Source organism: Tachysurus fulvidraco, chromosome 1 (genome assembly GCF_022655615.1).
Source record: "Tachysurus fulvidraco isolate hzauxx_2018 chromosome 1, HZAU_PFXX_2.0, whole genome shotgun sequence".
Taxonomy (NCBI): domain Eukaryota; kingdom Metazoa; phylum Chordata; class Actinopteri; order Siluriformes; family Bagridae; genus Tachysurus; species Tachysurus fulvidraco.
Window position 1 is genome coordinate 30794728 of NC_062518.1, and position 26137 is coordinate 30820864.

Below are 26137 nucleotides of genomic sequence, written 5' to 3' on the forward strand. Positions count from 1 at the left end.
TGTTTGCAGAATTTTGCTGTTTACTATAGATACGCATCCTGAGTGTGACCACAGAACTGAACAAATGAATGTTTTATTTATTTATTTATTTTTTGCAAAATATTTGAAGTTTATTAAAAAAAAATTTAACAATGCTAGATATAGGAACATTTCATGCTGTTTTACAGAGTTGCATTGTTTGCACAAAGAATGAGTTTTACTATATCGGCAATAGGTACAACTCTGTAGTGTGACCATTTAATGTAGAACCAAATAAATTAATTGTATCAACCTTAACTTTTTTGCCAACATGCATCTGACAGTATTACCCGGTAGCACTTAATAGTTTTTGAGTACTCCCCCATTTTCTCAATGCTTTGCTACAAGGAACATTTTAGGTTCAAGTCCAGAGGCTATATATTGTACAGTGGCCATAAAGGGTTCATCACTCTGAAATAGACTCAATCTTGACTCACCACATTATTTATATAAATTGCTCCAAAGTCTAATCTTTATACTTCTAGCAAATTTAAGTGTTTTTTTTTCCTGATTATTCTCACTAGCAAGTGTTTTTCTTCTGGACACAGTTTAATATTCCACAAAGGTGAAGGTTGTGTTGAGCACTGTGTGTGTGTGTGTGTGTGTGTGTGTGTGTGTGTGTGTGTGTGTGTGTGTGTGTGTGTGTGTGTGTGTGTGTGTGTGTGTGTGTGTGTGTGTGTGTGTCAAGTCAAGTCAAGTCAAGTCAAGTCAAGTCAAGAAGCTTTTTATTGTCATTTCAACCATATATAGCTGTTGCAGTACACAGTGAAATGAGACAACGTTTCTCCAGGATCAAGGTGCTACATAAAACAAAGACAGGGCTAAGGACATGTAAGTAGTCTTAGCCACATAAAGTGCAACTGTGCAACCTGGTGCAAACAGTGCAGGACAAGACAAGCAAGACAGTGCAGGACAAAAGACAGTGCAGGACAAAAAACAGTGCAGACATTAAGTTACAAGACAATACAAAAAGTACAAAAAATGCAATACACAAAAGACAATACACAGTAACAGAAACAGCGCCGACCGACCAGTGTAAATACTGAATGTTCAAACAGTATTTTGTGCAGTAAAAGAATGAACAGCAGCAGGTTCTTAGCAGCAGGTCCTTTGGATTATATATGGAGTTGTGCAAAAAACAGCAGATGACTGAGATATTGTCCAATATGTGCAAAAACAGCAGAAAAGTGTGCAAAACAGTGTGTGTGTTTTGTGAGGGTCTGTGCAGTCCATACAGATGATGTGTGTGTATGTTGTGCTCAGTATAGTACAGTTCGGTTATTGAGAAGTCTGATGGCTTGTGGGAAGAAACTGTTACGCAGTCTGGTCGTGAGGGCCCGAATGCTTCGGTACCTTTTTCCAGATGGCAGGAGGGTGAAGAGTGTGTGTGAGGGGTGTGTGGGGTCATCCACAATGCTGTTGCCTTTGCGGACGCAGCGTGTGGTGTAAGTGTCCATGATAGAGGGAAGAGAGACCCCAATGATCTTCTCCGCTGTCCTCACTATCCGCTGCAGGGTTTTGCGATCCGAGATCGTACAGTTCCCAAACCAGACAGTGATGCAGCTGCTCAGGATGCTCTCAATGGTCCCTCTGTAGAACATGGTCAGGGTTGGGGTAGGGAGATGTGCCTTTCTCAGCCTTCGGAGGAAGTAGAGACGCTGCTGGGCTTTCTTGGTGATGGCGCTGGTGTTGAGTGACCAGGTGAGGTTCTCCGCTAGATGAACACCCAGAAATTTGGAGCTCTTGACGATCTTCTGATCCGAGATGGCGGCGCGGCAGTAGCACGCAGCGGCCTCTCCGGATTCAATACGGTGCTAATTACGTTTTTAAGTTTTTATTTACGGTTCTGAGCCCGACCATTGCTTCTACATGGATGCCAGAGACAGCGGTGTTCATGTATACAAACATGTATACAAACACCAGGACCTAATAAAGTACAGAAATCGTGTAACAACCAACCTGCACGATGATGTACTGGTTAGGCTTCGTGACCTCGGCTGTGTGTGTGTGTATGTATACAGTGTGGAAATAATTATTTGATCCCCAGTAACTTTTGTAAGTTTGCCCATTTCAAAGAAATGAAGGGTCTATATTTTTTTCTTTGCTTTATTGGATAGAGACAGAATATAGGATAGAGATAGAATATCAATCAAAAAAAAAACAAAAAAACAAACAAACAAAGAAAAAAAACCCCAACACATTACATAAATGTTATGAATTGTTGCATTTCATTGAGTAAAATAATATTTGATCCCCTATCCACCAACAATAATTCTGGCTCCCACTAACTGGTTATGTGCTCATGTGGTACACAGATTAATTTAAGAAGTGCTCCTAACAAGAAGTCTTTATGTAAAAGACACCTGTCCCCAGAATCTCTATCTTCCATTCAAACCACAGCACCATGGGCAAGACCAAAGAGCTGTCAAAGGACATCATGGACAATATTGTAAACCTGCACAAGGCTGGAATGGGCTACAAGACTATCAGCAAGAAGCTTGGTAAGAAAGAGAAAATGGAAGAAATACAAAATAACCGTCAATCACCATAGGTCTGGAGTGCCATGCAAGATGCACTGCTCATAACATACTACTATACAGACACTGTACATAGAATTACACTACCATAATTGCTGTTCATAACTCACTACTGTACATACACTTAAACACTTGAGGATTGCACTATTCATAACTTCTGCACATATTGAATATAATAACCTCCCTCATGCCACTCTCCTTAACATGTATCACATGTATATAACCTTCTCAAAACACAATATCATAGCCATGGTATACAATATCTTCCTTCATTGCATATATCTACAATCATTGCACTCATTATATATAACTCTTTCTCTGTGTACTGTTTACATACTGTATGCAAATTATTTTGCACTGAAACAAATGCACTTCTGGTTAGATGCAAACTGTAGTTCGTTGCCTTGTACCATACATGTGCAGAGACAATAAACAAAGTTGAATCTAATCTAATCTAATCTAATCTAATCTAATCTAATCTAATCTAATCTAACCTGAACTAATCTAAAGACTTCACCTCATGATGGTAAGGATAATCATGAGAAAAGTGAGGGATCAGCTCAGAACTACACAGAAGGAGCATGTGAATGATCAAGGCATTTGGGACCACAGTCACCAAACAAACCTTTGGACATGAAACAAAGCATGGACATGCGTTGGGGCTGTTTCACTGCTAAAGATACAGGTTGAATTTTCCATATTGGAGGGCCAATGGACCGGACCATGTATTGAAAATTCTGGATGAGAACACCTCCTGAAGATGGTTTGTGGATGGGTCTTACAGTATGACCCAAAACATAACACCAAGGCAACAAAGAAGCGGCTCAAGAAGAAGCACATTAAGGTCATGCAGTGGCCTAGCCAGTCTCCAGACCTTAATCCTATAGAAAGTTTTTGGAGGAGCTGAAACATTGAGTTGCCAAACAACAGGCAAGAACCCTCAATGATTTAGAGAAGATCTGTAAAAAAATAGTGGATCAAAATCCCTCCTGAGATGTGTTCAAACCTGGTAACCATATTACAAGAAACATCTTACCTATGTGCTTGCCAACAAGGGATTCTCCACCAAGTAATGTCATGTTTTGCCTGGGGATAAAATAATTATTTTCCTCATTTAAATGCAAATTAATTTATAACATTTGTATCATGTGCTTTTTCTGAATTTTTGGTTGATATTCTGTCTCTTTCCTTTACAATAAACGTATGATAAAAGTTGCCCATTTCCTTTGGCAAACTTATAAAATCTGTAGGAGAAAATAATTATTTGATCCCCTGCAGATTTTGTAAGTTTGCCAAAAGAAATGGGCAATTTTTATCATACGTTTATTGTATATCGTATATATTGTTTATCGTTTATCGTATATATATATATATATATATATATATATATATATATATATATATATATATATATATATATATATATATATATATATATGATTAATAAATCATAAATATATTCATATTCATATTTCAGAAATCGTATTTACAGCTGGACAAACAGGGAAGCATGGTGAGGATCATGTTTTCTGATTTCTCTACTGCTTTTAACACCAATCAATCAAGACTGCTGTGGGATAAGCCCCTTGCTTTGCAAATTGAACCATCTATCATACACTGGATCATGGATTATTTAACTGATAGACCACAGTTTGTGCTGCTCGAGGACTGTGTATCAGACATGGTCATTAGCAACACATTGACTGTATTATACTGTATTAACTCAAAATGAAAGAAAAATGACAGTAGGCTTAAATCATCAGTTCTTATTTCTCTTTATTATTATATTCAACAAATAATGAATCCTGAACACATTTGTTCTGCTTACATTTTGCCTGGAGTAAACGCACAAGCAAAGTAAGAATGACAACATCTACACATTCTCCTAACAGTGAAAATTATGCACATGTAATGTTCCAAAATATATAAAGTACATGCAAGGTCATCTACAATTTTCAACAATGCTGTGTTAAACAAAAGCAGCAGATTTGACTGAGAACTGTAGAGTCTAACAACATGCAAACTGAATGTATGCACACTTTCACACTGGTAAAGAACTTGCTGTATGCATCCCAACTGCAGGTAACAATCCACCTATAGGTGGCAGAAGTTTTTAGAGTAAAAGCATGGTTTGTTTTAGACCTCAATTAAACTGTCTGCCAAGTGAACGATACATTCATTAATTGCAGTATAAACAAATGTGTAAACCTTATAATTCGGTAAGAGGATAAATATCACTTGTGCTCTGTCCACAGTGGATGCATTCAATTCTGATTTTATGTCTTAGGTTTCGATAGCTTTTGAAATTTCTGCACAGCATTTAAGATAGTTTATTGTTGAGTGCAGCACTGTCCATTGCCAGATTTAAGAGCATGCCTTCTGTCCAGATTTGAGCACAGTTGCACTTTATGTGGCTAAGACTACTTACATGTCCTTAGCCCTGTCTTTGTTTTATGTAGCACCCTGATCCTGGAGAAACGTTGTCTCATTTCACTGTGTACTGCAACAGCTATATATGGTTGAAATGACAATTAAGCTGTGCAAGTCGTTGCCTAATGGTTAGAGAGTCTGACTCGTAATCCTAAGGTTGTGGGGCCGGCCACGACTGAGGTGCCCTTGAGCAAGGCACCGACCCCCCCATCTGCTCCCCGGGTGCCGCAGCATAAATGGCTGCTCCGGGTGTGTGTTCACTGCTGTGTGTGTGCACTTTGGATGGGTCAAATGCAGAGAATGAATTCTGAGTAAGGTTCACCATAATTAGTCGTATGTCAAGTCACTAAACATGTGAAGAGAAAGTGGATGTCATTACTTGGGTCCAGAAGCTGTCTTCAAGAGTACAAGTATCCTGTAAAAGGATTGCAGCACATGCAAAAACACATCTTTCCAGAGACTTTCGAATCATATATCCATAACTTCCATAACTTCCATACTAGTTGACTAGTTATAATGCAGTTACAACAAGTTAAAAATATGTTGTTGATATCTGTAATGTTAATTCCTGATAGTCAATTTTTGTCATTAAATGCTAAAACGGCTTGCCATAAAAGAGCCCTTCTTCAAACGGTTAACTTCAACGTATCAGACTTCAATGTCACGATTGTAGCAAGGTAACAAAGAGGGGCGGGGTCTCTAACCCTATTACGGATTGCCAATAAGCCACGCTTATTTAAAGGACAGGCGAAAGCGAAGGGCGGCTGGGGTCCTGTTAGCAATTGCCCGGTGCGTGGCTTGTAGCTGTGTGGGACCATTAGTCCCGGTATATTTCCCCCGGTATAAGTATTTTACTGTTTTTAGCATGTGATAGTTTGAAACTCAGGATCATTGTGGATTTGTTTTGCCAAGAATGTGGGTTTGATGTTCGGGACCACCGTACAGTTGGCTGGTTGGTTTCGTTTCGTTAAGGTTGTTGGATGATGGTGACTAGTCGCTGTTCTCTTTTGGGTTTTCTTTTTTGTAAGATTGACTGCTCCCTGTGGTGAATGTATGTTAAATCCCTAGCCAGCTGGTGTTTTGTTTCTTTTCGAATTATTAAGTTTGTGTAATTTGGTTTAATGGTTGGCTAGGGGATTTTGTTTTTATTTTTCCTTTCTCTTTTTAAGTACATTTGATTTTCTGTGTCTTCCTGTACCCTTTGGGTATACCCCTTGGGTAGCTTCCCACCAATTTGTGGGGAATCAGAGACGGGGATTGATAGAGCCCCAACAGGTTTTGTGTGCTTGATTGTGTGATGTATTGATATTGAGGGTGCATTATTAATGATTTGTGGTGGGTTTATGGGGCGGAGATTGCTGTGCTCATACAGTTTGCAGTGAAACTACTCTTCCCTGTAGGAAGCTCTATTATCTTTTGTCTGCTGAGTATACCATCTGAAGGAGGCTGCTCTGGGGGGCTGTGTCCGGTCAGGGTGAACGACCCAAATTATTTTTATGTTCTGTTAAATAAAGTTTAAGGTGTTTTCTATTTTATGCTTACTGTGGTGGATTTTCTTTGTATGCACCCGAGTTCCCTGGGCATTCGGGTTGCTACACTTTACTCACTGATGATTGGCCCAAATTCCATTTTCGTGTTCTATGCCGCTGTCTCTGGCCGTGTTTCATTGGTTCTGTCCGTGGACTCCTACAGAAGGAAGATCTTCTCCTAGTCCTCTGCATTTTACCTTTTCAATTAAGGAAGAAATTCAGAATCTGCCATTTTCACTGTTTCCCTCATCCATGCTCTTCTTTAGAATAACACAAGCCCATGACACGCTGAAAATAAGTAAGAATAGTTATTCTAAATAATTTTATAATTATATACAATTATACATTGTCTTTGTCATTTGTCTTATTTTTTATAGAAAGCCAATTGTTTTATTATTGTGTAAATTATACACAAATACTACTACACATCACACACTCTAAAAAATGATTCATGGGGTTTGTAAAACTTAAAATAAACAATATTTTCAGCATATAATGAAGTTTAATATGTACTTGTATTGGTGAGTTGATAACTCATTTTAATAAGTCTTTCAAAAGTAAAATAAAGAATACTGTCTTAATTATATATCGATTTTGAACACACACTTTTACCTTCTCGTAACAACGGAAAAATATTAAGTTAGTGAAACTTGTATATCTAGTGAGCATCGGAATTTGCCCGGACGTGTTTTCTGCCAGAGAAGGACTACTAGGAGCCGGAGAAACAGGAGAATCAAGGCTATATAGGTAAGTTAATATTTTTGCTTTGTTTTAATCTCAGCAGCTACCAACTGTATGCACAAAAAATTGTTGACTTAAGTTGTCCGCAGATTCACAGATTCAATTTTCCCGAGTCAATAACTCCTGAGCTAAACGCTACACCTCTTTTCTCTCGTAGTAATGTAGTGAGGCGGCTACAACCGCGTTTTCCTCAAAATCAGCTTTCCTCCACGGTGGACAAAATACATATAAACCTAAATATGAAACAAAATGAATGCGGAAAACTTTACTTAAGTAAATCGTTGTTGTCACACACTAAACTGAAAAGACAGTTTGAGCTAAGCTAATTCATCGATTCTAAAGTTAATAGACGTTTAGCTAGCTAGTGTGTAAAAATAGGCATTATGTTTTGTTTTACAGTGGCAGCTAAATGATGTTAATTGATATCGAACATGTTTAGTGTCGTCCGAATTTAAAGTTTACACTGGGTTGATTAAGACTCTCTCTCACACACACACACATACACACAAATATGCATACATGCATATACATACCTGCATACATACATACATACACACACACACACACACACACACACACACACATATACAGTATGTATACATACATATACATACCTACATACATACATACATACATAAACCTGTAACAAGTTAAATAGTTAACTAATAAGCAAGTTAATTTAAGCACAATACCTAACATGACAATGTGTGTGCACGCCATCTTTATCTGCTGTGACGTTTTCACAGTTGATCCATCTTGTAACCTTGTAAACCTTGAGCTTTTTGTAAATTTGCCATTACAACATTTGAGTTTTTATTTTTCTTTCACATACAATCTGCAGCATTATGTTTGATGGTTAGGCAGCTGACATTTCTTTAAGTTTGCAATTTTTCATGTGTAGTAAGTTTTAACTCCTATGATTTAACTCATGTGTCTAATGTCCTGTTCCTTTCCTTGACTTAAAACACTGACATTGATTTTGATCTACTTAGGATGATGAGGTGCCACAAATTTTGACCCAGCCAACGCCAGTATTATTATTGAGGGAACGGAAGTCCTGCAAGACCTGGATGTATCCAGAGCCTGTGCCCTGCTAGGGCTGGTATATGCTCTCAACCTCAGCTACCCAAAGGAACTAAAAAATACTTTTGAGGTGTTTCAGAAAATAATTCTTGAGCTGGATGGTCTGAAAGCTAGGCTGAAGGTAATGTCTTTAAACAATAAACTGTTGTATTCCTGAAATGTTACATGTAAAAGTTTTGTTGTGCATACACATACAGAAGCTGTAATTTTGACAATTTTTTACATGAAGGTTACAGTGTTGTATTTGTTTGAGACTTTATGGCGGCTGTAGTTTATGTGATGAAGGTAAAATTTAATGCTTTGCAAAAAATAAAAAAAAGGAAGAAAACTTTTAGTTTCAGCTAGGTGGACCCAATAAGCTGGCAATTGTCTGTTGTAGGAATTCATTTTCCACGTTCCCTGTGATTTATTGTTATTATTTTATTTTATTCTGATATGTACCTACCAGAAAAATACTTGATTCTTTACTTGACTTTACTTGAAAAAATACTTTAGTCCTGGATAATTATCTTTTTGTCAAAGCATTGTTTTGTCAAAGCACTCTTCTTGTACATAAGTTGACATTGGTTTTATAATAAACCAGTTTCATCATAAAACTGGAATTGCTGTGTTATTTCTCCTGACTGAAGTGAAATAAGTTACTTGTACTCAAAAAAATTAAGGTAACAATTTGCATGGACATATCTAAGATATAAAATAGAGAAGTTAGAATAGCTTAAATTATGTAATTTGACCACTTAATATCACCAAAACTTTGAAATTAAAATTAAGTTGTTTCAACTTAATTAAGCTCTTAGAGGTTAAGTCAAATCATGTTGGTTGTACTAAACAAATTGGGTTAGTCTAACTATAAAAGGTACATGATATCTACTTAATAATGACTGAGTTGAAGCTACTTAAAAAGATGCATGCAAATTGTTACCTTAATTTTTTTAAGTTGAGCCAGCGTTTTATTTTTTAGACTGCAGTTTGAAAAAGGAAAGCTTGTAACAGCAAGAGGTGGTTACCAACAAAATAATTTCTCAGAATTCATTCTTACCAATTGCCCCAATTTATGATTAACATTCTTAGATTTAGTTGTTCAGATATAAACCTACCAAAGACCTTATTAGGAAAACTGCTAATACTATACTATACTATACTATACCATACTATACTATAGTATACTATACTATACTATACTATACTATACTATAGCTTCCCCTTACTCTCAAAACATTATCAGTTCTTTGTGGAATGGAGTCTAAATGAGTTTCTGTGGTGGGCTGCCTGAACCCAACAGAACCTGCGAAGTCTTCTGCTGTTTTAGCTCATATAACTCAAGGATTTACATATTGTGCATTTGGGGATACATTTCTGTACTGCTCTCTCATCAACAAGGCATTTCCATTAGAAGAAATGCTGATCACTGGATGTTTTCTTTATTGCATTCTAAGTGACTTTTGTGCAATATAGAAATACTCAGACCAGCCTATGTGGCATCAACAATCATGTCACGTGAACATGTGAAACGCTTATACAGCACTGCCAGTATTCTACAGTATGGCATTTATTTTTGGGTCTCGCTTTCTGTATTGTCACAGGGTTAAAGACAGGTACATATACAGAATATTCTTTTTTTTCACAGTGCTGAACAATTTACTAATGAGAACTGAGAAAACCAAATACTAACAAAACTAATAAATAATGATTAACAAACTTTGTCTCATAATGGCTGATTACAGTATACCTCTACTAGTGGTCTAGCAGGGAAGTGTCATAATTATCCACAATGGCTAGAATTTCAGATTGTCCCTTTGAATACATTTTTGAAGGTTTTAGTAAGAACTCTACAAAAAGGTTTTGCATTTATTTATTTATTTATTTATTTATTTATTTATTTATTTTTTGCATTACACTTAAATAATAAGGAAGCATTTTTTATTTTTAATCAAAATTAAAACAAATACATTTGTATGAATATATGTATATATATATAAAGCTGAAGTGATAACCCATACCACCACAATTCATCTCCACAGAACATTTAAGAACATCATCATTCCAGCAGATGTGTTTTCCTTGGCGTAACTTCAACAGGAACCTGAACAGGAAGCGGAATGGACCATTGTATTTGGTCCATTCCTCTTCCTGTTCAGGTTCCTGTTGAAGTTACGCCAAGGAAAACACATCTGCTGGAATGATGATGTTTCCCTCCTGACTGCAGTAGTTGTAGGGGGAATGAAGAGATTTGTAACTTTCTACTGAGAGAAAGAGAAACTTTCTACTTTCCAGAAATTGCCTAACATCTCTGCACTATGCTGCAAATACTCCAGGAGTTCCACTGAATATTGTGAGAAGATTAATAGCTTCAAAAGCTAATCCAGATGGTCACCAACAACAACCATTTACACCATTACAGTTTGCTGCCAGTAAAGACAGACTGGATGTGATCGAAGCACTTATAGAAGCTGGTGCAAACGCTGAAAGAAATTATGGGGAAAAAACAGATTTGGATCGGAAGGTAGAGAATCTTATTAATAAATTGCATGCAAGAAATGAAAGATACTGTGTGAGTATCATAAGGTCCTCAACAATTTCAGCAATCACATCCTTCAAGTTGAATTCACATTTGTTCTGTTAAAGAGTAAATAAAAACTATAGGTTACTTGTGTAACTCTGTGATAGCATTAAGTAAGGTGTCTTATTGTACAACGGGATATGCCCCTTCCGCATATTTCGTGTATCACATTACGCCAGCCCCTATTGTCTGGCAGATATGTTCATGTTATTCCTCACTTCACACAGCAAGGATGGTGATCTGGGGAGACACCTCACTTAATGCTATCAGAGAACCGGGGTTATGCAAGTAAAATATAGTTCTCCTTCAATACATTTCAGTGTCTCATATGGGATTTCCATAGTCCTGTATTGCCAGATAGCCTGTTACGAACACACCTGCCAACCAATTCAAGACAAATATCCTGGGAATGATAAGTAAGAACTCAAGATCCTACATACAGTACAGTATGTGATAGTGTCTGCGCTGTAACATCAAGTTTATAAAATCTTGCAAAGGTGTGTGGTGAGGACCAACTCTGCACCTCACAAATATCCTGTAAAGTAACCCCTTTAAAGAGAGCCCACGAAGTTGACATCCCCCTTGTTGAGTGTGCACGTAAACCAGGTGGAGCTGTAAGACCCTTACTGGAATACACCAGGGATATGAATTCCAATATCCAGTTTGATAATTGCTGTTTCGTGATTAGTCTTCACAAATGTGGTTTAACGCAAGACAAAAACAGCTGATTACTTTCTCTGAACCTTCCAGTTCTGTCTACCTAAATACTCAGAGCAAACACTGTGCATAAGGAATTCAACCTTTGCTGACCTGGTGAATTCCTTGGTGGGGAATAGCACGCTTTTAGCTCAAGAGCTACATGCAGTCTCAATCCCTTCGTCCTCACTCTGTTGAGAAGGGATATTAATGCTACCGGTGGAAATGCAAAAAGGTTGTCCCATGCCTTGAACAGGTCTGTGGTTGCCCTGCCGTATTTGCACCAAATCTGTTTGACCACTTCCCTGTTCAGTTTCCAGTCCCTGTAGAGAGGATTACCCCTGGAAAGCAGATCAGCACCCCAGTTTGTTACCCCTGGTACATGCATTGCTATCAGAGATAAGAGGTTGGAACTGGCCCACAGTATTAGTCTACGAGCCAACATGTGTAAGAGGAGTGATCTGAGACCTCCCGGACAGTTTATATATGCCACCACTGTAGTGTGCCACCAGCAAACATGGTGTCCCTTTAGGAATCGAAGAAAATGCCTCAGTGACAAAAAAAAAAAAACTACCAGCATTTTCATATAATTTATGTAAAGATTGGCCAGATGTCAGCCCCATCTCCCAGTTACTGATCTGCCCTCGAAAATGCCCCCCCAACTGGACAACAGCACATCCGTCGTTATAACCTTTCTGGCCTGAACGACGCCCATGGGCACTCCTTTGATCACAAAGGATGGGTGTCTCCACTGGTACAGTGTCGACACCGCTGCTGACTTCATCCTGACCCTCCTCTGAGACAGCAGTAAGGGGTCTAGCCTTAGCGAAGCAACCCAGCACTATAACTCCCTCATAACTGGTCTGCCTAAAGGAACGACTATTAAGGCAGAGGCCATCAGCCCCAACAGCCTGAAACTTGTGCGAAAGAAACAGAAACATTGTTTCTCATCCAAAACATGGCTAAACAGAAGTGAATTTTTTCCACTTTCTCCTCTGACAGCCATGCTCTCAACAAACTCTCAACTTTGAGAGTGTAAAGTTCGAGAGTGTAAAGTGCTTGTGACTAGTGGGTGGGTGTGCACCACTGCAGCATCTCTCGTTCTCTTTACTTCTGTGTGCTCTCTGGCCCCGAACAGCTCTGTTGTCCCCACAGAACATCTGGGAATCTTCAAACTCGTTCCCTCTTGAACACTGAACAGATGAGGGTTGGAAGTGTGTGCATGGGGTGGTTGTGGCCATCAGCGTTGGCCACAGTGCTGCAAAGCCTCGTCGTCCCGCTTCTTTTCCCTCACATCTCTTTTGCATCTGTGTCAGAAGCGAACCAAAAATGCCCTCTGAGACAACTGGAGCATCCAGAATGGCTTCCTTTTCCCTGTCTGAAAGAATAGCCAGGTTAAGCCAACATGTTCTATCCTGAATGACTATAGTAGCCATGGCCTTACCCGCAGCCTGCATTGAGCATCTCTGTAGATGGAGAGAGAGATCAACACTAATCTCATTCTACTGTTTCTAACCTAGCATGGCAGATACCCCATCCTTTAGCTCCACTTAGTATGCTTCACTTCTAGTGAAAATGAAAATATAAACATACCTCAGCCTGAACGGTTCAGATGTTGATTGTTCCGATTGTTGGATTGTTGAGACAGCAACTTAGCACTTTTGGCCATAAATACTCGAAGAGCGAAGGCCCTGGATGCTGAAAGCATCATTGATAAATTTGCCATCAACCACAACAACCACCACATTGTCCTGATTTGAGACTTTATAAGTGGTATTATCTGGTAACTACCCGGTGTTTTTATGTATATATGCAAAATCATTCAAAGATTATTGAAGTTTGTTATTTGAGTGCTTCTTTAATTTCATAAAATGAAGAAAATTAAGTTGCACTGTCCTGGTTGTTCAGGACTCTCAATATTAACTGGTAACTATTATTAAATAGTACCTATCTAAAAATAACCCTGGTGCTATAGGTGTTTGTTGTATTTCCATTGACTGAAATTCTGAAGGAATGAGAGTGTGTGTGTGCCCTGCGATGGGTTGGTCCAGGGTGTATCCGTCCAGGGTGTATCCTGCCTTGAGGCCCGATGACGCCTGAGATAGGCACAGGCTCCCCGTGACCCGAGTAGTTCGGATAAAGCGGTAGAAAATGAATGAATGAATGAATGAAATTCTGAAGTGTTCAATTAATGTATTTGCAAATCGTTGAGAAATAAAATGACTAAAAATATAAGCCCAAGACCTATTATGTAAATATTATTTGTAATGGTTTAGCTCGCCTTGTAAATAAATTGTCGTTCCCTTCAGCACGTGCATTCAAAATTCTCTGCCGCAGCCCCTGGCAATGGGAGGAGTATGAAATATTGTGCCCTCTGAGGAAAACCTTCAGTGACTTGCAAAGTAAATTTGAAGATGTAAATTTGTTCTGGTTCATTCTCAATTTATGCCAGTGTTATAGTTAGATTACAATCACATAGGATATGATAAGACCCTGATCAGTCAAAGACAAAGAAAAAGGCATTTAAAAAGACTGCACCTGAACATTGAGGAAGTAAGTGGATTTTCGTTTCACAAAATCAGCTTCATGCTCACCTAAGTCTACTGAAATTGCATCGTCTGCACGTGTGCGTGATCTTTAACATAAAATCATTCTTAATTGGTTGGCCAAATATATGGCTAACAATTGCTATTGGTACCTTAAAAGCTATTAGCAGGCTGTATGCTTGCTGATGTTCTCACCTGATGTTCTCTCATAAGTAATCGTGTGGCTTTGGCATGTCAGATTTGTAATGTGTGGCTCAAGAAGCTGGTAAAGATGAGCTATACTATCTGCCAAATTTTTATATCTTTCTTATAGACGTTTATCACAAAAATATAAGGGATTGTGTGTCAGTCCCAAAAATGTCCTTTTTTTTTATCTTCTTTTACAGCTCCACAAGATTCGCCACAAACGGTGAAACCATTACTACAAACACTAAAAAAGGGCATAAGCATTGACATCTATTAAGTCTCTGTGATTTTCATCAAAATAAGGTATATTTTGTGTTATTTATTTGATAGCTTGCAATTGAATGCATACTTTAAAGTCTCTATAGACTTTAATTTCTTATAAGAAGTTAGTCATAAATTCAAATTTATTTGAATAGCACTTTAACAATTGACATTGTCACAAAGCAGCTTTACAAAAGATAAACATAAAACAAAAAAATTCAAGATTAATATTAGATATATTTAAATGTTTTAAATGTGTTTGTATTTATCCACAATGAGCAAGTCTGAGGTGAATCAGGCGACTGTGACGAGGAAAAACTCCCTCAGATGGTAGAGGAAGAAACCTTGTGAGGAACCTCATCCTCGTGTGGATGACACTGACTGAAGGGTGTGATTATAAATATACAGTCTGTCAATTTTTTTTTTTTTTTGAGTCTGTGTAAGATCACTTTGCTCTCAGCTGATTGGTCCGCGAGTTGGGTTTCGTTTCGTTTCTCTGGCTGTTTCCGTGTTTCTTACTGTAGATCACATACCAGTCATTTTATCTAAAGGAAGGAAATTCGGACGATTGTCATTTTCAGTTCTGTTCTCATCTATACTCTGAATCACACAACCTATTTACACTCCGAAAATAAGTAAGTATGGCTATTATTTTATTTACTTGAAATATCAGTACTATTTATTTATATAAACCAGAACTTAATTTTAGTGAGTTCTTGTTTGAAACCATCTTTTGATGTCACATGAATTAAATTTTGACTTTTTTGGCCGACACCCTTAGGTAGAAGCTAAATGAGCAAGTGCTTTGAAGTCTCTCAACTTATACATTGATACTGGTTTGTTAGGTCACAGACTAAGGATATCATAAGTCTAAAACTCTGCCGGTAGGTAATATAACACACACACACACACACACACACACACACACACACACACACACACACACACACACACACACTTTTTATATTATAATAAATACACAAACGAATAAAAGAAATACAATAAAAAGTAATTGTTGTTATTCAGTAGGCTTTGTTTCAAGGTGTAATATCCACGCCTTCTTCTGAGTATGGTTCACCATACTTAGCTGTATGTCACGTCACGTCGTCACTCGTCCAGCCACCAGAGGCGAAACCTCGCTCGAATACTGAGCCTCTTCCGGTTTATTCAGACATTTAAACACTGTGAACGCTACGTTTTTTGTGCATAGATAACAACAAGAGAAATATAGTTAGTATAATTGAATAACATGCTTTATCCTTTTCTATCCCACAATCATTAACATATATCATTATATCAGACCCATCCAATTTAACAATAATAAATTGTTAAAATCTTCAACATCATCCCAAAATATTGTATAAATTTATAGCTCATCTGTCATCCATGAATATGTGTCTGCTAGACATGCTGAGATTAGGATGAGGAAAGGAAGGAGAAGAAGTTGAATGTCAATGGCATAGCAGTAGAAAGAAAACCCATATTATATATGATATAACCTCACCAAAAGAGTGAGTGTTGGGAAAGGAAAGATCTGGGCTATGTACTGAGCTTTTGCAGGACCGCAGTAGAGATATAGAGCAGATGCTGATCATCTCCATGTTACAGTTTTGAAGGTAGGAAGCAAACCATTGCCATGCTGCTCCATGAATTCCAAAACTGTTGAGGGTGGACAATAGAGTCTTGTGGATGACGGTGCCAAACATTGCCAAATGTTCATGGAGGATGAGGACAGATGACAGATTGTCTGATCTACTGTAGCAGCATGTAGTTTCTTAGTGACATTCAAAAGGGAAGTTTCTGTGGAGTGCATGGCTTTGTAGCTGGTTGGTTCTGTGTGAGATGGATAGATTATGGGACAGACATCTAAACAAACAGATACATACATCGATGGATTTATCTGATGCTGTCCCAAAATTAATTATGAATGTAGGATACTGGCAGTTAATGTGCTGTAATTTGCATGATGAGAGAAATTTCCCCTCAAATATTTAATGTGATCAGAGCCATTTTGAGCAAATGTTTACTGACAACTAGTATAGTACATTTCAATCATCTAATGGGTAGTTGACAAATGACCAAGTAAAAGTACTTTTTTTGGAAAGCATAACTTTTTAAGATACATATAAGTTACATATATTTGTAAATTACATATATTTGTGGAGTATGAAAACTGCAGTTTCAGAAAATAGTACTGGTCACTCATTTTGTCAATGACCACATATTTTTTTCACTTTTTCAATCAACAATACTGTAAATGTGTCCTATGGTGTGACATTTAAAAAGTACTAAGAAATTATATTAAATAACATAAAATAAATACTTGAGACAGAATTGTTCACATTATAAAAACATTAATTTCTTAAAGTGATATTTATTTTACATGAAAGTACTAATTAGAATAATTTTCACCATGAATAGATGAATGGTGTCACACCAAAGGACAAAAAAACTTAACAACTTCAGTGGTCTTAAAACATAGTTCAATATTTAAACAATTCTGAGAGAAATACTTACCATGTGCACTTCTCATGGCCTTCATAGGGGTCTTCAGTCACATGACCTTGAGTGGGATCTTTCAATTAAATGTAGTTGTCCATGATATTGCCCAAATTAAAATTAGGTTTTTGCATAACACCAAAGGACATTTTTTTCTGTGACAAAATTTATGAAATTCCTACACTTTTAGAAATGTATGTATATGAAAAGTGATGGCCACTTAGTGAAATAGACACTTGCACAATTATGCCAGGAGTGTTCATTAAGATTTTTAAACATATTTTCTTTATTTATAAAATGTAATATTTATGAAATAATGTTGTCTACCGTCACACCATAGGACAATTTTGAGATTTGGCTCAAAGTTCTAAAAAAAACTAACTATAACTTGGGTATTAAAACAACAAATTCATATAAAACAAGAAAATGTTTAACCATTTACAGTGTTCTAAATTATGAAAATGTGAAATAAATTATGTTTTATCTTCTGTGACAGTGAAAAAGCCATGTCACGTCAACTACCCTAATACTAAGTATCTTTGTGTGACTTTGTGTTACAAAGCTTTGCTGTGCTTAAGCGTTATAAAGTTTTATAAATGAGATAAATGTAAGTTGCTCTGGATAAGGGTGTCTGCCACATGACATTCATGTACAGTATAAATGACCTAGAAAAGATTTTAACTGTAAAGACAGTAACCATTTTATTATCAGGAAGAAGAAGGCCTATAAAAATGATGTTTGTTAACCACAATAACTCAATTACTATTGTAATTCTGCTACTCAAACTGTCAAGCTTTTATGGGCAAAGCATTTTCATTAGGTTGGCATAATGATTAACAAACTTAGTCTCATTATGCTTGATAGAAACAAGTTCACAATTCTTAGTGTGAACCTAGTGAACATTTGGCTGAATGGAGATGTTTGAAAAGACAAAAAACTTCTAACGTAAAGCAGTTTTCAATTGTACTTATAAAATATGTAAAATATACAGTTAACACAATTTCTTATAGTTGAGAGAGTTTCTAAATGATCATAAACAAAATAATTAATTGCTTAAGTAATAAATCAAACCCATTTGCAGTGTGCACCAATACAAAAATGTTTTCAAATGTTGTACCATCTACTGTTAGAAATTATTTTCAATTTTGGTTAAATAGAAGTTTGCTATTTGTAAGTCACATTCTATAAATTCTATGTCTAAATAAGTGTTGTTTTTTTCAGTAGAATGAAGGTTCTTAAAATGTATGGATGTGAAGTGATAAAGCTGAAGTAATAACCCATACCACCACAATTTATCTCCACAGAACATTTAAGAATCAATGGCATTCCAAATATGGTCCATTCCAGTTCCTATTTCGGTTCCTGTTGAAGTTAAGCCAAGGGAAACGCATCCGTTAATACAGTGCATTGTTGACAACAAAGCAAATAAATTAAAGAACCGTGTTAGTAAATCCAATATTAATGGACTGTACTCTTCAGCAACCTGGAAAGATGACGTTTCCCTCCTGACTGCAGCAGTTGCATGTGGGAATGAAGAGATTTGTGAATTTCTATTGATAGAAAAAGCTGATCCCAACATACTATCCACAAATTGCCTAACATCTCTGCACTATGCTGCAAATAATCAAGGAGTTCCACTGAATATTGTGAGAAGATTAATAGCTGCAAAAGCTAATCCAGATGGTCATCAACAACAAGCTTATACACCATTACAGTTAGCTGCCAGTAAAGACAGACTGGATGTGATTGAAGCACTTATAAAAGCTGGTGCAAACCCTGAAAGAAATTATGGGAAGGGATTTCTGGATTTGGATGAAAAAGTAGAGAATCTTATTAATAGATTACATGCAGGAAATGAAGCTGTAGAAAAATGCAAAATGTTTTTCACTTTTGCTACTATGGTTCCCAGAAAAACTCAGACAGAGGTTTTTAACTTCTGTAGGGAAAAATTTTTTGAGGAGCATCCTTGTACCCATATGCTACTTTTTGAAAGATATTTTAATGTTGTCAAATCAGCAGAACTGTATCAAGAGAGTAGCACAAAGTGGTTGAAAGACTCAAAGAAAACAGAGATCTACATCAACGGATTCATTGAGCGCTTTCCCAGAATTCCTGATGAACATAGGATAATGCCACTTAACAGCTTACATGCTGTCATTTGCATGATGGGAGAAATTTCCCCTCAAATATTTAACACGATCGTACCCATTTTGATCAAATGTTTAGTGCCAACTACAGTGCAGGGAAATATGTTCAATCACCTAATACTAAGTATTCTTTATGTAATTATGGACAAGTCCTCAAAGCAAAAGCCTGCTGCTGAAAGTCTTCACTCTGATGTGCTTGAAAAGTTATGCGATGCACTTATGCCTCTCACCAATCCTAACAACTTAACTGATGTCAGAATTTATACTTACCGTTTATTTGCTGACCTACACAAGTTTGTCCCAGAGCACATTAACTCATGTGGAGTAACCTCAGTGCCTGAAAGAGTTCTTCATGCTGTAGATATAGGACCAGATGATGCACTTAAAGAAAAACTCCACAAACTGGACACAAATCTCAGAAATCCCCAAAACTCAAACACTGTAGATTGCATGGGCGATGCAGCAGACAGCATGCCATCAAAGAAGAAAAAAAAGAAGAAGAAAAAAAAGAAAGACAATCAACAATCCACTATCTCAAAAGAAGATTCTGATACTGCAAAAACATCAGTTCAGGAGTCCAGTGTGCATCCATATGCAACACACACTGAGGATTTACCAGTTAAAAGAAATTGGCTTTCATTGAGCCAACGTTGGAAGCCCAAGCTAGAGAAGCTTGCTAACCTTCCAGCAAGTAAGGTTTATCGCCTGGGGAATCTTACAATTGGCAATAGTTCTGAATTTGAGATAGCTAAAGGAAGTGATGGAACTCGTGTTTTTCTTGGTCTGAGAGATGATGGCACTGAGATAGCTGTCAAACGAATGTACAGGTCCGAATATCAAGACCTCAAAAATGAAGAGCAATTTTTACGGCTTCCTCAGCTTGATAATCCTTGTATTGTGCGCTATGTGGACTTTGCAGAGGATGAACATTTTGGATATCTTGCTCTTCAACTTTGTGAATACACACTGAAGGAATACATTGAAGACCATTTGCCAGAAGACACTTCTCAGCAGCTACAGGTCCTGAAAAAAATTGTAAAAGAAGTTCTTTATAGCTTAAATGCTCTTCACGGCCATGACACCAAAGTGCTTCATCGAGACATCAAACCTCAAAATGTTCTGATTGGTAGGAATCCTATTAACACTCTTGTCTGTAGAGTGACATAATTATTGACATCATTGGCATAATTAAAAACATATTCAACACTGGAAAATTCTTAAATTGGAATTCTGATGTTATTAATTTTTAACAGATATAACCGGAAAGGCAAGACTAGCTGATTTCGGCATAAGTCGAAGACTGAAGTTGGGGGAGACGACTTGCCGCACAAATCCTGCTGGAACAAGGTACTGGAAAGCCAGAGAGACGCTTGAAGAGGACTGTAACAGTGGCTACAAGAGGAGTTCTGACATTCAGGTACTGTATGTTCATTTTTAATATTGATTAATAATACATAATGGATATTAAAAAGTGTTTGGTTTTAACTGTTGTACCTCTAAACACATTTAGGTGGCAGGAATGTTAATATATTACATCCTCTCCCGTGGACAACATCCATTTGGCACAGGTGCTCGATGTGAGAGTAACATTCTTGATGGGAAGTACTCTTTGGAACACGTGGAGGATGAACTGGCAAAGGACCTGGTGAAGTGGATGATCAGTTATGAACCAAAGGACAGACCTAATGTAGAGGAAACCCTTCGCCACCCATTCTTTTGGACAAATAAAGAGTAAGACAAGCTTTTGTTTGTATGTTTGTTTGTTTTTTAAATGAATGCACACTGATTAGAAGTGTTTATGAATAAAAACTGTTATAAATTAAAATTGCATAGTATATGTGAGTTGCATTTCAAATCATTTTCTTCCAATTCACTGCAAAAAAATGCATGGTATGTTGCTTTATTATATAAAATTTTCAGTAAATTGGACTACTTAAACAAGCTGGGTAATGAAAAGGAAGTGGATAACTGCCGCAACGCTGGCCCAGAACTCCTTCTTGCTATAGAGGCTGTTACAGCAGGGAAAAGTTTCACAGACTGGAAAACAAAAGTGAGTCCAACCAAATTTCACTCTTTATTACTGACTTAAAGGCAGGGTCTCCGATTTTTGAAAGCCAATGTCGACATTTGAAATCACCAAAACAAACACACCCCTAACCCAAATGGGTCCCACCCCTGTATTGATAGCGCCGCCCACACATACATATGTAACCCAGGCAAATACTGGAAAGAAATGTGTCTTTATCATAGCTGAAGGGAAGAACAATACGGTTGCAGATAAACAAACAAGCAAAAATGACACACAAGCATAATCATGCAAAGGATGGCATATATTAGTGAAACAAAGCAAAACCAGGGGTGCCAACTTTTGAGTTCAGCTTAGAGTGAGATTCTGGGGGTGGGGCTTTGGTTATGGGGAGAGGCTTATGGAGGGGCATGGCTTGGTGTGTAAAAAAACAAACAAACACAATATTCTTGCATTAGCAGAAGTGTATTAAGTATATATTGATAGACAAAGTATTTGGTATCTTTACAGAATTTCTTGGGAGATTTACATTCCATTTAATTTTCACAAACATTTTACAGAAATAGGATTAACATGTGCTCTTAATCATTGATTTGGATGGCCACCAGTCAAATATCTTTACATGATTGATGAGTTGTGATTGATATAAATAAAAACATTTTTAACTGTTCCTAGAAAACAATAATTAACATTAACTACTAGGCAAAACCAACGTTACTAACCTATCGAGAAGAAAAAAAGCAACCTTCTTAAGTAAAGTTGGCCGCATATTCACAGATTGGAGTTTCCCGAGTCAATAACTTGTGAGCTAAACGCTGTTACTACACAAAACACGGTTGTAGCTGCCTCTCTACATTACTACGATAGAAAAGAGGTGTTATTTGTGTAGTAACAGCGTTTAGCTCACGAGTTATTGACTCGGGAAACTCCAATCTGTGAATATGCGGCCAACTTTACTTCCCACTCCTTCAGTTCTCTCCATCGCTGGAAAGCTGATCCTATATTAACATGTCCTACTTCTTGCCTTATCGTAAGCCTTCTTTCTTTGTTTGTCTTTATCCTCCATGTCAATGCTAAAACCGCTTTCTGCTAATGTCACACATGCGCACTGAACACTCTCTCTGCCGCATATTGACAAGCCCTGCCCCTTTCTGCTCATTGGCTACACGTTTGTTTTGTTTTTTGTTTTGATTTATGTTTATTATTCGGCCGACTGTTTTCTACGGTGGCAGAGACGTGCAAAACACATTAATGAATCCGAAAACACATTAACAAATCCGAAAACACAACGACAAGTCAGACAACCCGGAAGAGGTAGGTATAATTTGTGAATGGAAACTTACCAATCATCAGACGAGACACCTTTCATTCACCTGTATATTTTGAATGACAGGTGTCTTGTCCAATGATTGGTAAGTTTCCATTCACAAACTATACCTACCTTTTCCGGGTTGTATGAATCGTTGCACAAAACACATCATAGATATATACACGAGATGTCGCCTTGTATACGGCAGTACATTGGAACGAATGCGTCAATTGAGCCGCCATCTTGGTACAGGGACCCCCTCCTCTTAATGCATTAGCATCAATGTAGGCAAAGAAATAAAATCACCATAAATCATCATGAATGCAATTTCTAGTTTTTTTTTGGTTTGTTCCAAAGGTCAGACATGTATTTATCATTAAGTCCAGAGAAAATTTAAGGTTTTGATATTAAGATAATCTACTTTTTTTAAAATATAATGAATAATGCTAATAGGTGTAAGTTTATTAGTTACATTCTTCCACTTGAGTAAACTTCAAATGAACAATCACTACTTACCTTAGCTTACTGCATGCAACACTGCTACAATGGTGTGACTATACATGTTAATTTAAACATTTAAATTGTATTGGTTTATTAAATATGATACACAAAGCAATTTGCAGGTGGAAGCAAATCACAAACTGAGAGGAACATAATGTGAAAGTTAGATAGTTGAGGTGCTAAAGACTGTTCAATCTTTTATTTATTCCTTTCCTGCAATACGTTTGCCACATTAAATAAGTATGTAATAAAGTCACATAAACAAAAAAGCAAAAAAAGTGTTTAGTGTCCCTGCAACTTGTACATGCCTGACGTCTCTGTTTATCACTTGGGAATCTACAAATAGATTCAGATTCTGATTATTGTATTTAATACCATGTCAGCAATCAAAAGCTATTATTATGGCAAAAATTCTATTACAAAAACACAAATATCATATAAATACAATAAAAACAAAACAAATATAAACAGTAAGTCATATTATACATTTTTTAATTAACATAAAAGAGTTTAGTCGTTAACAAAAACTACCAGTAAACTGTTATAAACTGTTTCAGCTCAAGTTTCAGCTCAAATACTAGTTTGTGCATCAGAAAGTACTTACCTTTCAATAATACCTGTTTCTCCACAGTTACCTGCTGAGCTTTTGCAAAAATTGGATGGTAAGAAAAAGCCCTACCCAGAGAACACACTTGGTCTGCTGCGCTTCATAAGGAATCTGCATCAGCATTAGTGAGTTATACAGAAAATATTTCTTACCCATGTAATTTACCGATGTAAACTAATTACTTTTGTTCTGTCTCAATAGCTCTGGTGATGCCAAGAATTTAGATTTGATGATGTTATTCCCTGACCTTTTTGAAACTGCTTTCATGTTTGCCAAAACGAGAGGGTGGACCACTGCAATGGAATTTATGACTGAGATACCGGCGACATGATCGCTATCAAAATGCACAATTATGTCTCCACTGTCATTGTGATTTGTTTGATACATATTAATTCATTGTTAATATATTTTTGATATTTACATGTCATGATATTGTTTTATGAAAATATCAAGTAAGTTTTATACATTCTGCTGTGTTTAATAATAATACATACACACTGTTTAATAGCACCAGTTGACCTTATGCTAACCTTTAATTTTGAAGTGAACACAATGGTCATGCACTAATTATATTCTTTGTATATAGAAATGATCTGGTGCTGGATATCTCTATACATATTTTTCAACCAGAGTTTTTTTCCCAGTTCCCAGTTACGTTTTTATATTTCTTAATTCTGTAGTTATTACGGAGGTGGTGTCTATCGATCTCTGCAATTTGATTAAAATTGTAATCATTATTAAGGGCATTTAACAAACTTCATTTTTGATACAAAATGGCAGTAAGGATTTGATAAACAAGATTTATACAATTTCTAATTGTAATTGAAAGTCTAACTTTCAAATAAATCAGTCTCTAAGATTTTGTGATCACAAATTTAATGCTAAACCAGACTAAATCTCCGATATTTGCCAGAGGTTGACATTTTTAAAAATTACTGCAGATTTGGGCCAAGACATGTCATTTTACACTGTTATCACAACAGCCAAAACCCACTTTGATTCACAAGCATAAAAACACACGGCTAAAGCCTTCATACAGACTTCATACAAGGTAACTTCAAAGGTGTTACTCACTTTCATTTTATCTGTATTACATATTGCCCTGGCATGGCATATGTTTATGATTACGAGTAAGCCGTATGAAATCTCATTTTGAGTTTGCAAAAGTCAAGCTGGAGACATTTGTTACTCCTTACACTGATAACCATCAGCAAAGCTTGTTGAGCATTTACTGTCTTGCATTAGATTATTTTGTCCTTCCTTTTTCTTTTTATAGTAAATAATTTTCTCATATGTAGGTAAAACTTTTGACATGTATTAAAAAAGCCTCAGTGTGAAGACTAACAACAGTACCTGCTTTTCCTGCTTCTGGTATTATCTCTCATGTTCATTCTCCCTCTAGTGGATGGTCTGAAGCATAATGATGGGACTCTGTTGGGAAATGTTTCTTTTTCTAGATGTAAACATTCACAAAATGGTAAATAGACTGAATGAGGATGAGATAATTAAGTTCATAATTAACCTCATTGTTTCAGGTTTGTTCAGTTGGGTCATGTCTGTCATTGTTTTTTATTAAATGTTTTTCTAATTGAAATACATGCATGAAAATCTAAAACACTATCTAATATAAAATTTAAAAAAAATGTTAACCTATGTAATTTAGATAAATATTGATGCATCTCTTTAACGCTAGGCTAGACCTAAATCTAACACTAACCTGAACATATATACAATAATGTATACAAAAAATATATATACAATATATGTACTATATATACAATATATGTACAATAATACAATAAAATATACACTATATATATATTTTATTGTGTGTGTATATATATATATATATATATATATATATATATATATATATATATACACACACACACACACACACACACACACACACACACACACACACACACACACAAACAATAATATATACAATAATGTGTAAATAACCATAAGTATATTTTATCACAGGAAATGGAATTGTCTTATTTTGAATTGCCATAGTTGACTTACGGTCTTAAGCTACACCCCCTTTTTTGCTTTATGAGGCGTGCGCGCTCTGGCTAGTGCAGTTTATATAGGACAACGTGATATTCCAAATATGGTTAATGTCTTATACTGTATATACTTGCAGCCCCTCAGAAGAGTCAAAAGTTCTTACGTTGGTGATATGTTTGATATGTTTAAAGTTCACAAAAATGTAAAAATTGAAAACGAATTGATTAAAAAGCACAAAAAATAAGTCTCTATGAACAATGGAAAGGGCTAATCAGAACATCCAGAGAAAGCCTACAGACTGACATATCAGAGCACTGGTTTGAACATGATTGTGTACAATGAAATAAGGGAGCGTATTATGCCATCCCCGACACAAGACGCAAAATGGACTCTTGTGAAGCAGTAACTAAGGACATTATGAAAATACTTAATGAATGTATAGCGGTGT

At 36.6% G+C, this 26137-nt stretch overlaps 1 protein-coding gene and 1 long non-coding RNA gene across 3 annotated transcripts; both read left to right on the forward strand.

The window, feature by feature from the left end:
* Positions 1-5325: 5325 nt before the first annotated feature.
* Positions 5326-8497, forward strand: LOC113662159. The gene is made up of 3 exons (XR_007138529.1): positions 5326-6812; positions 7177-7261; positions 8248-8497. It is a non-coding gene; the product is annotated as an uncharacterized LOC113662159 (long non-coding RNA).
* A 6535-nt stretch (positions 8498-15032) lies between these two features.
* Positions 15033-25210, forward strand: LOC113662223. 2 transcript variants are annotated; one of them, XM_047800312.1, is made up of 8 exons: positions 15033-15222; positions 15369-15471; positions 18391-20359; positions 20487-20650; positions 20744-20964; positions 21154-21283; positions 23701-23801; positions 23878-25210. In XM_047800312.1, the coding sequence occupies exons 3-8, from the start codon at positions 18406-18408 to the stop codon at positions 24005-24007; spliced, it is 2700 nt and encodes an 899-aa protein (XP_047656268.1). In that variant the 5' UTR covers positions 15033-15222; positions 15369-15471; positions 18391-18405; the 3' UTR covers positions 24008-25210. The 2 variants fall into 2 exon arrangements, with proteins under 2 accessions (XP_047656268.1, XP_027032763.2); XM_027176962.2 differs by lacking the exon at positions 15369-15471.
* Positions 25211-26137: the final 927 nt, after the last annotated feature.

Bases quoted from the DNA above. Each gene is read 5' to 3' on its own strand.
- LOC113662223 (XM_047800312.1), top strand. From the start codon at position 18,406: ATGGCATTCCAAATATGGTCCATTCCAGTTCCTATTTCGGTTCCTGTT. The intron at 20,360-20,486 runs GTAGGAATCCTA...AATTTTTAACAG, and splicing joins ACCTCAAAATGTTCTGATTG to ATATAACCGGAAAGGCAAGA. The intron at 20,965-21,153 runs GTAAGACAAGCT...TAAAATTTTCAG, and splicing joins TTCTTTTGGACAAATAAAGA to TAAATTGGACTACTTAAACA.